Source organism: Pteronotus mesoamericanus, unplaced genomic scaffold, assembly GCF_021234165.1.
Source record: "Pteronotus mesoamericanus isolate MK-2021 breed Mesoamerican mustached bat unplaced genomic scaffold, CSHL_Meso_final scaffold_651, whole genome shotgun sequence".
In the NCBI taxonomy this organism is placed as follows: domain Eukaryota; kingdom Metazoa; phylum Chordata; class Mammalia; order Chiroptera; family Mormoopidae; genus Pteronotus; species Pteronotus mesoamericanus.
Window position 1 is genome coordinate 22,361,086 of NW_026555325.1, and position 13,194 is coordinate 22,374,279.

The 13,194-nt window shown below is 36.5% G+C and overlaps 1 protein-coding gene across 2 annotated transcripts in view; it reads right to left on the bottom strand.

Annotated features, from left to right (window-relative positions):
- The window catches only part of LY75 (lymphocyte antigen 75), a 138,429-nt gene that overhangs the window by 105,391 nt on the left and 19,844 nt on the right, over nucleotides 1-13,194 (bottom strand). For both annotated transcript variants that reach the window (XM_054562735.1, XM_054562737.1), the window contains exons 5-6: nucleotides 3,373-3,483; nucleotides 2,115-2,255 (exon numbers count right to left, since the gene is read on the bottom strand). In XM_054562735.1, the coding sequence (XP_054418710.1) occupies nucleotides 2,115-2,255; nucleotides 3,373-3,483 (252 nt within the window). The remainder of the gene's footprint in view (nucleotides 1-2,114; nucleotides 2,256-3,372; nucleotides 3,484-13,194) is intronic.

Below are 13,194 nucleotides of genomic sequence, written 5' to 3' on the forward strand. Positions count from 1 at the left end.
AAAGATACATCTATTTTGAACCAATTAACATTATAAATTCTTCTTTCTTGAATCATGAGGCTTCTGGAAAACTGGGAAATATGACATCAGATAGGACAGTGACATGAATTTAAAGAGTGCCCAATGTCTACAGAGTATCCTAAGAGGGACTGCAGAGACTCAGGGAATGATATGACTTTAATGTGATGCAAATGTGCTCCCTGGCAGGAGAAAGGCGTGGGGTGAGCCTGTTGTTCACCGATCTCTGCCTTGGCATGGGACTTGGTAGGTTCCCCTCCAGTCTAGGCCTCTGAGAGAATATGAGTCAAGCCTCCTTTTCACTAAGTAGAGTCAGCTTAGCAGGAGATGTGCATTAATGCTCACTGTTCAAATTAATGCTCCTTTTGTTCAAAAAGACGGGCAGAGATTTAAACACTCCCCACCAGGAAGGGGTGGCAGTGGAGAGAAAGGGCAGAGGGAATCTCTAGACCTCCTCTTTCCTCCCCTCTGCCAGACCTCCAGTCCTAATGCAATTACTGATCCTTCATTTGGACCATGATAAAACTCACCCAAATGATGGTTAAAAAGATTTGAGAAAAAAAGGGAGGCACAAAACTATACAACATACAATACATCTACCTCTTTCAACAGAACTAGAAAGCAGTTTGGTTACTCAGACTTCCTGGATTCAGAACAGTTTGGAATGTGGACAGTTTGATTTTTCTAAAGAATAAAATTCAGGTTCAGGTGGCTCCTCACACTTGCAAAATAACTCAGTTAACTGTGAGGTTCTGAAACAGCACTTATTACTATGTTTCATGATTATGGTAAAGAAACAGAGGGAAAAAAATCACCCAGAATTGAACTTAAAACAATCATTTTTCCTATTCCAGTCTTTGTCTCTTCAAATTCATATTTTTAGAAGATCAAAATGATAAGCAGGCATATCATTTTGTTCTGCTCTTTTTATTTTCCTGCTGGCAGAGCTATGTTAATAAATGCACATTATTCAATCATGTGGAAACATCATGATATAGTTAATAATTACTGCTACAGGATGCTTATTTGATCTATCATTAGCTCCTCTGGTTTATTTTCATTTGTGCTGTCTTTTCTATTATGTCCTTTGTTATATAAACTAAATTTGGTATGAATCAACTTGGAAGATAAATGTTCATTTTCTCCAATTATTTTTAAACATCTCCCTATATTCTTGATTCTATATACTTATTTTTTAATTTTAAAAAGACAGCTTCATGCACCTATGTGGATAAGAAAACTTATGCTTTATGCCCTTCCCCCAAGATCCCTTAAAGCACATTTTAAAATCTCCTTTTTTCCTCCCATTTTTGGGCGTTAGTTTTTCTTATTCAGGATTTAATCGAACTCCGGGGATGCGGCGGGCACTGTGCAAGATAGTAAGGGCACTCCGCTTCTCCGTTCTGTCAAAGACTCCTCAAACTCCCTGCTCCTCAGAATGTTTAGCTGCCCTGTGTCCCTCTTACCCCCACAACCCCTGGAGGAAAACAAAACCCTCCTCGTATGCATTTCATCCTCTTGTACCTCTTCTTTTCTTCCCAGCTTTTGAATACAGTTTGGCGAAGGCGGAGGAGGGGCTGGGTGCTACGGGGAGGAGGTGGGAAAGCCTGGGAGTATTCTGGCATCTGTCCTTTTTGGCTTCCCACAGAGGCAGGCAGTGATACGTAAGACATGAGTGTTCATCAGCCTCACTGGGAAGCTTCATGAGACACAGACTGCTGGGACCCTGAGACTTTCTGATTCAGGAAATCAGGGCTAGGTCCTGAGAATATGCATTTCTAACCAGTACGGGCGCTGCTGATGCTCTCAACCTGGGGACCACACTTTGAGAACCTTTGTTGCAGAGGAAAGAGAGCCACCTGTGAACAGCAATATATTCCTTATCTAGACTATCTTGTTTTCTTATGGGGATATGCCAAACCAAAGCTTTATTCATATATAGTTGCTAAATCTAACCACAGGGCCAAAATCAATATTTTTCAGCACAGGCAGTACCAGATAAAAGAACATTAGAAACAGCTGCCTGAAATAGATTTACTTAACTTCACAAAACTGTAATTTTAAGACCTATTTGTACAAGTAAATGAGAACGATACCTGTTAACTCCACTGTGTTATTTAATGACTTCTTGCAGACGTAGGGCAACTGATCTTTGCAGGAAAACCTCTTCCACAGACCAGACGTGGCGTCCATGACTGCACAGCTTGACCCACCTATTATAGGTGCACTGGGCATATCTTAAATGATAAAATTGTCATATAGTTTAAAGGAGAAGATTAGAGGCAGAGTGATGGTTAGAAAAAAATAATTTGTATTTCTAACTTTCTGCTTTTATGGGAAATCATAAAATAGTTAAAACCTTGTACTAAGTTGAAATGTATAAGCCTCAGTGGACAATCATGTGCTTGAATATGTCTGTCTTCTAAAATATAGAATATAGGGGGAAACACTTGGATATAATGTAGCTAACTTAAAAACCAAAACCGAGAACCAAACCTTTGCCCCCAATCAACTTCCATGCCATGTCTTGTGGTCAGTAGCTCTTCATCGGCTCCTCTGTACAATAAATATACTAATTTATGAATCTGTAATGCCTTTAAGGCCTTAAATGACTAATAATTAAATTTCATTAAAGTAAAACGACCTATAGGTATTTTATTGTCCTTAATTTGTTTTTCTCATATACGTGAAGAATACTTTTATACTGCAGTTAAGTGTTAACTTTTAGGTTTTACATTTGTCAGAAGCCTAATATTTCATTTCTTAAAAAGGTGTCTAGGTATCATTCATTTGGCGGGGAGGGGAATCTTTTGGCTAACTAGAGTTGTATTTATTTTTTAATTATAAATTTTTCTTTGGGATAATTATTTGTGTAATAAAATGCAACCATTATGTTGTCAGTGAATGAGTACTACAAAGAAAGACCCCTACAGTTTTAAAATGAGGGAATACTTCCATGTTAGAGTTCAGCTGCAGATGAAACACAACATGGGTCAGTCATAGGCACATCAAGTCCCCTAAGGGACACAGAATGGCTCCTGAGGCCATGTGATGGTGTCCATTCTGCTCTTAAAAGTATAGGGTTGCTCTAAAGGTTAGTGGCAAATGTTTGGCTGCCCATTGCGTGATTCAACTTTGCTCTAATAGTCTCAACTCGACTATAATTGCATAATGGCTATAATGACTAAGCCTAAGAAAGGTCTAGGAAAAAAAATTCTTCTGAGAGCTAACTCTTATGAGAATTGTCAAGATTTGAAAGTTTTATAAGCTCTCAGTGAGTGGGAAGTTCTTTTAACGTATTTTTTTTTTTAGGATTTTGCTCTATGTCTACTAAACAGAAGAGAGAGCAGTTACCTGGATTCCAGTTGAGAAAATTTAATGGCGTGTTGTCTGACCATTCCCAGCCCTTAGAAGAGTACAACTGATTTAAGCCAATCCAGAAAATTCTTGCAATGCCTTCTTTTTCTGTAACAATTACATAATTTTAACAAGTGAAAAAGTTATCTAAGTCATTATTTAGGTCAGACTTAAGTTTCTCCTAACAATAAACATATCTAAAGGTCTGATCATAAGGCAGGAGGCTACCTATCCCATTAAAGCAAGTGATGCTGGGAGACAACAGAACCTCAGATTACCAAGAAACCCAAAGGTGATCAGTCAATTCAATTCTGCTTTTCCATTAGCATGTGCAGTTCCCTTCCTTCTAAGGTAAGCACAGGCTCTTCTCAGAATAGCCATTTCACTGCTTTAAACCCTCTTCTATATAGTCAGGAAATGTAAGGTACAGCATAGAAAATACAGTCAGTAATTTTGTAATAGCTATGTATGGTGTCAGATGGCTACTAGACTCATCAGGGTGATTGTTTTGTAAGGTATATAGATGTCTAATCACTGTGTTGTATACCTGAAACTAACATAATATTGTATGTCAACTGTAATTGAAAAAGAAAACAGTTATATACAAAAAAATAGTTTCTACTGCAAATCTAGATTTTGATCTGATTGTGTTTCACGCTGTTAGACTAAATTCATTGAGCACATATTATTTGCCAAGCACTAAAGATACAAAAACTAAAATGACCATCCTGCCCTCATGAGGACTTGAATCTGGTAGAAACAGATGTGGATCCCCCAAATGGTGAAGTGTTACCAGTACTGTTTCAGAAATATGTACAGAAGCTGTTTGGTAGGCAATGGAATATACATCTGTAGAGTCCAAAGTAGATGTTTAAACTGGAAATACAGAATGGGAAACACACACATTTACATGCACTCACAAACACACATGCCACTGTGGAGAAGTATCATTCTAATTTATTGTTTGACAACAGGATGCCATCAGCAAAAAAGAGAGAGAAAGATGGAAAAGCAGAAATATTTTAAATAGCGAGGCTGGCTCTGACACGTGTGGCTCAGTTGGTTGGCCATGAGCCCATAAAGCAAAAAGTCACAGGTTGGCTTTCCAATCAGGGCACATGCATGGGTTGAGGGTTTGGTCGCTGGCAGGGGCATGTGTGAGAAGCAACTAATCAATGTTTCTCTTCTTCTCTTTCTCCCTTCCTCTCTCTCTAAAAATAAACAAAATCTTAAAAAAACAAAAATAAATAGTGAGGCTAATTGCAGAAAAGTCACACAATATGCATATGCCCATAAACAATGGATCCAATCATGCTTGTATGGGTCCACATGTACTAGAAAAACATGTAAAGAATTGTCTATTATTGTAAGGATTTTATGCCACTGTCAAGTAAGTCAACAGAATTATTCAAGAACCTGGTAAGACTTCATTAACACCCTGAAGGAATAATTTGAAGATATTCGGGGCCAGGTAGAAGAGAGAGAACAACTGAATGAAATGATCCACAGAAGACAAGGATGATGTTGGCAAACAGGAAGACCTCACAGGCTGGAATCATTAAAAATATATTGAAATAGTCTCAACATTAAAACACTAAATAATAGTTTCTTAATTCTTCCCAGGATATATGATATATCATTGTACTATATATAATCTATATATCTGTATATATACACACAAAATAGTTGTATTTTATATAATTTATATGTACATTTTATTATATATTCATAAATGGTTCTTAAAGTATGAATGTGTTTCTACATGCAAATTACAGAGATGTATGTGATATATACCATATTGTTCCATTATATATCAGATAAATCTATGTAATTTGCTTGTAGAAAACTGCATGCATACTTTACTTTTTATATAGATACATATCAGTGATTTATACAAAGAAAACTATATCCACATTTTCATATATATATATATATATCTATATACACATATCTATGTTATTTGCATATATAAAACCACATCCATACTTTAAGGGCTTTTTAAAAGAGGGTAGTTTTGACTCTACACAATTTTTGCTTTACTTCAGACTTTAGAACTCAATGCCTACAACAGGTGAGTCCACTGGAACTGATACCAGGGGATGGAAGAGCCCCCCTGGGGAGAGCAGAAATAGCAACAGCAAAGACGAAAGGAGCCAAGGGCAGTCACAGACACCAATGTCCAAGTGGTCTGAAGAGGGTGGTAAGGCCAAGGCCCAATTAATGCTCCGTCAATGAGCAAATATGAAGCTAAGAGTGAATTGCAAAGATACACTGTGCTTTCCAGGGGCTTGACTGCGAAAGAGACAGGGCTTCAGGAACTAGGAAGTAGATATATGTGTCAATATTAATGGTAAAAGTTTAAACAAATTTATAGCCTTTTGGGGAAGAATCAGAGAGTTGGTAAAATATAAGAAGTAGAAGAAACAGCTGGTATGGATATAAAGAGCTCTGGGGAAGGGGTTAACCTTGAACAAGCTGGAGGGTTGACTGCAGATAGAGATAAATTTGTCTAAGTATTAGGGTAAGAAACTAAGGGTTTGCCTCACTGTTCTCAAAGAAATAGATGGTAAGGATACTCCGTTAAGGTAGGAGAGGGTGGGTATTTGAGGTAATTTTGGATTCATCCTTTTCTTTCACCTGCTAGCATAAGCAAGGGCTGCCAGCACTAGTATACAAAGACCTTGAGGATTTAATCTAATGTAAATGTCTCCCTATTAGTAAAAGCAGTTAATTTTCCAGCTTTCCAAAGAAGTCCTGGAAACTACATATTTATGGTACTCCAGACTCAACCACCCTGACATTCAGATTTCTTTTTATTCATTTTTAATCAGGGATACCACGGAGGGCCAATCCTCCCCATCCATCCCAAATTCAGTGCCCTCCCTTCTGTGAAGTCTTTCAGATATCCCCAGCAAGAAGTCTAAACATCCTACTGCTCCTTCTAAATTATCTTATTGTTTATCTGCACATGGCAAGCACACACCTGTGATAGAACAAAATAACCTTTGGAAGCTGTCAGGCTCCTACTTTGCTTTATTATACCGCGCTATTTGTGATCCGCATTGGTGACTTATTCTTCACTAGAATCATAGGATTTTAAAATTGTGACTGGGTTGGCAAAGAGGAATACTCTTTATGTGTCTTCTGTCAAGTGGACATGAATGGGAAGTGGATAAATTCTAAAGGGCAGGAATTTCTTATATAGCCTGGAAATATGGAGCTGAACTCTTTGCTACATATAGTCCAAGCAAGAAGTTGACCATTCGAAAGTCTACTTTGTCACCAATAAATAGGTAATTGTTAGCATAAAACCCCATATCTAATCAAATAGGCAAGTCCACTGAGGTAGATATTTCTGGACTGTCCCTGAGACCTCTGTTCAGCGCTGACCTGTATTTCTACTCCTCTCCCTAGAAGAAAAGACTACAGGACCTGATGCGCCAGATGAGACTCTTTACTGCATCAGAAAGGCCACAGTCAGCAGGGGTCCTGACTTAGAAGTGTCCTAGTGTTGGGTCACTTGACAAGATGTCTCAAAGCGAAAAGCTCCCTTGTAGTGGAGGCAAATGAAGAAAAATGAAAATGTTCTGTTCCTGCTCTGGGGACTGTTGGGCTCTCTTTTGTTGCTCTGGGGTGAATCTGTGCTTAGAGGTCCCATGGGAAGTCCAGAGTCATGGAAAATTTGTTTCCCAAACAAAATCTTGAGAATATAAGGAAACCAAGTCCTCCTCCCCAACATTCCTCTATCTGTTAAAAAAAAAATCAAAACAAAACTAATTAGGTGCAGGGCAGGCAGAAAGGAAAAAGAGAACCCTTTCATAACTGTATTAGACTTATCTTCAAGGGGGCTACTTCTGTTTTTTTTTTTTCCTGGCAGGAGATTTTCTGGTCCCACCCAATCACTAGCTAACAAGAGGTTATTTGGGGAATAACCATCTCCAATATGCTCTACTTATGTACAACTCTTATTTCCCTGACTATATTAAGCACTTTGATCATAAAATCTGTCTGATTCACTTTTGTTAACTTAACTGCTCCTAGCCCAATGTTTACACATGGTGGTTTTCAGTGAAGGGTCACTTAACAGAAACTTTAAGAAACTTTCAAGATATGGATACTCTCACTTTCAAATGGTAAAGTACAGCTTCCTTGGGTTGTGGGAAACCAGAAATTATAATTGGGCATATTGATATGCCTAAACAGCATTTCATAGTAAAGGAGGAGTTTGAAACCTCAAAAAGGGATATATCTCTAAAATTATTGATATACCTAAAATGTAGCGTGTTACTGGCCAGGGGTAGGGGCAACTGGGCCCTTTAACATATCATTTCACTTTTATGAGTTATTAACGAAAAGAAATACTGCAATATTCATTCTTCCAAATACATCGTTAGCTTGTTAGAGTGTTGGCAGTCACACTTTGACACTTCTCCTTTTTTATAATCATCACTTTCAAAATAATACTCCAGGGAGCTTAAATTTATTGGCGTTTTTCACGCTTAATAGTATTTTTTCATAAGGTTTCAGTGAGGTCTGAAATAGAATTCCATAGCCATACATGGGCCCAATAGGCTTATTTGGTAGATTTCCATTCTGGAGGTCTGATTATTCAAGTATCAAACAACAGAGGAAAATGTTAAAGCTGTAAATAAGAAAAGAGGTATGCATAGGCTTTAGCCAAAAAGCATGACAAAAGGCCAGGAGACTTTTAATGATAAAAAGAGATAAAGACATGTAAGAAGAGTAAGTAGTGTAATAAAAAGTCAGGGCTCTGGGATTATGTATGTTGATATTCAAATCCCAATTCTGGTACTTCTGGGCTGTCTGGGTATATTATTTCTGAGCATCAATTTCCTTATCTGTAAGTGGGGATAAAATACTTGTCTCTGATGTTGTAATGATATTAAATCATTTAATGTACCTGGAGATATTAGGGCTTTGTTCATAGTTAGCATTTATCAAATATTTACAATTATTATAAAACAGTGTGAAAGGACTCATTTGAATAAGTCAATATGTATTTAATACATAGCAATAATGCTTAGAGTTTTGTGCAAAAGGGAAAAACAAACCATGAGGCCCATCTCTGCCTGCAAAGAACTTAATACTCACATAAAGTGAATGCAGGTACATGCCTGATATGACTTGTTTTCAACTCAGACTGTATTCAAATTTTGGCTCTGCTAATTATTTTAGGTAACCTTGAACAACTCACATTTCCTCTTTGATTCTCACATTTCTCATCTGTAAAATGAGCATAATAAAAATAACACTTACCTCACACAGTTGTTATATGGGATTAAATAAGATAATGTATGAAGAAAATTTAGGACTCTGTGTAGAACGTCATCATCATCATATATTATGATTTTTTTTTATTCATTGAAGAACTCATCAGGGACTGAGTAACTTGGATTTCTTTATTTTTAAGAATAATGTAAAAATTTTCTGTTTATAAACTTTCTAGTAAAAGATGGGCAACACTCTTATAGAATTTTGCTGAGATTATAAAAGACGTCCCAATTAAGAAGAAGGGCATACCATTTTCATGGATGAGTAGACTTAATAATGTAGTGACAACAATCACTTCCTAATTAATCTATAATTCAGTGCAATTCTAAAGTCCCAATAGGGTATTTCATTGAGATTAACAAGGTGATCCTCAAAGTTATAGGAAAGAATAAATGGTAAAAAAATAGCCAAGGCAAATCAATAAAAAAAATGAATAAGGGAGAATCTGCTCACCCAGAAAACAAGATTTATTATGTGAGAGAGGACTAACTAAAACAGTGTAGAGACCCAAGATGGAGGAGGAGTAAGTAGAAGCTACATTAACCTCCTCCCAGGACCAATCTGGAATTACAACTAAATTGTAGAGAAATCATCTTGAATAACCAACTGAACACTAGCTGAAGAGAAGCCTTATAATCATGGACAATTTATTATAACCCCATTGAGCTTAGGCTGGGCTGCTGAGTACAGCTTGAGGCTATATCACTGATTAAGTTTAACAATGAAGGCAGACAACAGGGAGCTTTGAGACTTTAGCTGACCCACTCTCAGGCCCGGTATGGGTTAAACCCAGTATTGGTGTGCAGCCTTGTTCTTTCTGCACACAAACAGGCCCCGCAGAGGAAACCACACATTGTGGATAGCTGATAAATCCAAACAGGTTGACCAAGGCCTGTCACAAGCAACATCTGACAAAGGTCTGCACCGGAGTCTTTGCAGATCTACCTAATGCATAGAAACAAATACAAGGGAGCAGACAGAATGGGAAGACAAAGAAACAAACCCCAAATGAAAGAACAACAGAATTCTCTAGAAGAACTAGATGAAATGGAGGCAAGCAATTTATCAGATAGAGAGTTTAGAGTAATGATTATAAGGATACTCAGCAGCATGAAAAAGATATAGAAACCATGGAAAAGGACCAGTTAAAAATAAAGAATGCAGTATCTGGTATAAATAATACACTGGAAGGAGTAAACAATAGGTTAGATGAAGCAGAGGATTGAATCAGTTTGTAAGACAAGGTAGAAAAAAACACCCAAGCAGAACAGCAAAAAGAAAAAAGAATTTTTTAAAAAAGGGAGAGCTTAAGAAATATTTTGGACAACATGAAGCATAACAACATCCGCATAATGGGACTATCCGAAGGAGAAGAGAGTGGGCAAGGAATAGAGAATGTATTTGGAGAAATAATGTAGAAAAACTTCGCCAATCTGGTGAAGGAAAAAGACACACAAGTCTAGGAAGCTCAGAGTCCCAGACAAGTTGGACCCAAAGAGGACTATACTGGGACACATCATAATTAAAATGATAAAGCTTAAAGACAAGGAGAGAATCCTAAAAGCTGCAAGAGAAAAGCAATCAGTTATATATAAGGGAGCACCAATTAGACTTTCATCTGATTTCTCAACAGAAACATTTCAGGCCAGAAGGGAGTGGCATGAAATATTCAAGGTGATGAAAAGCAAGGACCTACAACCAAGGCTACTTTACCCAGTTAGGCAATCATTTAAAATTGAGGGAGAAATAAGGAGCTTTCCAGAGAAGAAAAAGCTAAAGGAGTCTGTTGAAACCAAACCAGTATTGCAACAAATGTTAAAGACTTTGCTTATAAAGAAGAAGAAAAAGAGAAAGGAAAAAAAAAAAAAAAAAACAGAGGAAAAGAGTCTAAGAATAAAATGGCAATAAATACATCCCTATCAATAATCACCTTAAATGTATGTAAATGGATTAAATTTTGCAAAGAAAAGACATAGGGTAGCTGAATGGATAAGAAAAAATCCCCATATGTATGGTGCCTCCAAAAGACCCACCTCAGGTCAAAAGACACACACAAATCAAAAGTAAAGGGATGGAGACATTTCATGCAAATGGAAAGAAAAAAAAAGCTGGGACAGCAGTACTTTTGTCTGACAAAATAGACTTTAAAACCAAGGCCGCAGTAAGAGACAAAGGACACTCACTACACAATGAAAGAAGGAACAATTCAACAAGAGGATATAGCCTTAATAAACATTTATGCACCCAACATAGGAACATCTAAATGTGTAAAGCAAATCTTCATGGGCATGAAGAAAGAAACTGACAGAAATATAGTCACAGTTGGGGATTTTAACACACCATTGATTTTCATGCATAGATCATCCAGGCAGAAAATCAACAAGGACATAGCAGCCTTAAACAACACACTAGACCTAATGGATTTAATTGATATCTTCAGAACATTTCTCCCCAAAGCAGCAGAATATACATGCTATTCAAGTGCACATAGACCATTATCTAGGATGCATCATGTTTGGATACAAAACATGTCTCAATAAATTAAAGAAGATCGAGATCACATCAGGCATCTTCTCTGACTACAGTGCTATGAAACTAGAAATGAATCACAAGAAGAAACTGAAAGACACACAAAGACATAGAAGGAAAACAACATCGTGATCAAGGAAGAAATCGAAAAGTACCTTGAATCAAAAGAAAACAAGAGCACAACAATCTAAAATTTGTGGGATCCAGAAAAGCAATCCTAAGAAGGAAATTCATAGCATTACAGGCCTAACTCAAAAAAACAAGAAAAATCTAACTTTACACTTAAAGGAACTTGAAAAAGAACAGCAAAACAAAGCTCAAAGAGAGTAGAAGAAAGAAGATAATAATGATCAGGGCAGAAATAAATGAAACAGAGTCTAAAAAAAGGATGCAAAGTATCAATGAATCCATGAGCTGGTTCTTTGAAAAGATAAACAAGATTGACAAACCTTTAACTAGACTCATCAAGACAAAAAGAGAGAAGACTCAAATAAATAAAATCAGATATGGGAGAGGAGAAATAACAACTGACACCAAAGAATTACAAAGAATTGTAGAAAATATTATGAACAACTATATACCAACAAATTGGACAACCTGGACAAAATGGTTAAATTCCTAAAAACATGCAATTTTCTAAATCAGAGAATCTGATTTAGATTCAGGAAAAATCAGAGAATCTGAATAGACAGGTTACACATAATGAAATTGAAGCAGTAATAAAAAAAACTCCCAACAAACAAAAGCCCTGGACTGGATGGCTTCACTGGTGAATTTTACCAAACATCCTGAGAAGATCTAATACTCCTTCTCAGACTATTTCAAAAAATTCAAGAGGATGGAAGGCTCCCAAGCCTCATTTTATGAGGCCAGCATTATCCTAATTACAAAACAAGGTAAAGACAATCCAAAAAAAGAAAATTATAGGCAAGTATCTCTGATGAACATAGACATAAAATATTCAACAAAATATTAGCAAACCTAATACAGCAATGCATCAAAAAGATCATACCATGATCAAGTGAGATTTATTCCAGGAATGCAAGGTTGGTACAACATTCACAAATCAACAAATGTGATTCAGCACATAAACAGAATGAAGGATAAAAACCACACGATTGTATCAACAGATGCAGAAAAAGCACTTGATAAAATCCAACACCCATTTACGATTAAAAAAACACTCAGAAAAGTATGAATAGAGGGAGCATACCTAAATATAATATAGGTCATACATGACAAATGCACTGCCAGCATCATATTCAATGGGCAAAAACCACAAGCATTTCCATTAATATTGAGAACAAGATAGGGATGTTTTCTTTCACCTCTTTTATTCAACACAGTACAGGAAGTCCTAGCCATAGTAATCAAACAAGAAGAAGAAATAAAAGGCATCCATATTGGAAAGGAAGAAGTCAAACTGTCTTTTTTGCAGATGACAGGATACTGTACATAAAGAAACCTAAAGATCCCATGAAGAAACTACTAGAACTAATAAATGAATTCAGTAAAGTAGCAGGATATAAAATTAATATCCAGAAATCAGTTTTGTTTTTTATATTCCAGTTATGAACTAACAGAAAGGGACATTTTTAAATATCCCATTCACAATTGCTTCAAAAGGAATAAAATACCTAAGAATAAACCTAACCAAGGATATAAAAGACCTGTACTTGGAGAATTTTAGGACACTGAAGGAAGAAACTGAAGAAGATACAAATTAAGTAGAAGCACACACCGTGTATTCATGGATAGAAAGAATTAACATCATTAAAATGTCCATGCTACCCAAAGCAATCCATAGATTAAATGCAATTCCTATCAAGATTCCAATGACATATTTCACAAAACTAGAACAAATATTTCAAAAATTTATGTGGAACCACAGAAGGTTCTGCATAGCAACAGTGAACCTGAGAAAGGAGATCAAAGTTGAAGGGCTCATGGTACCTAATATGAAACTACACTATAAGGTTATAGCAATCAAAACAGCAT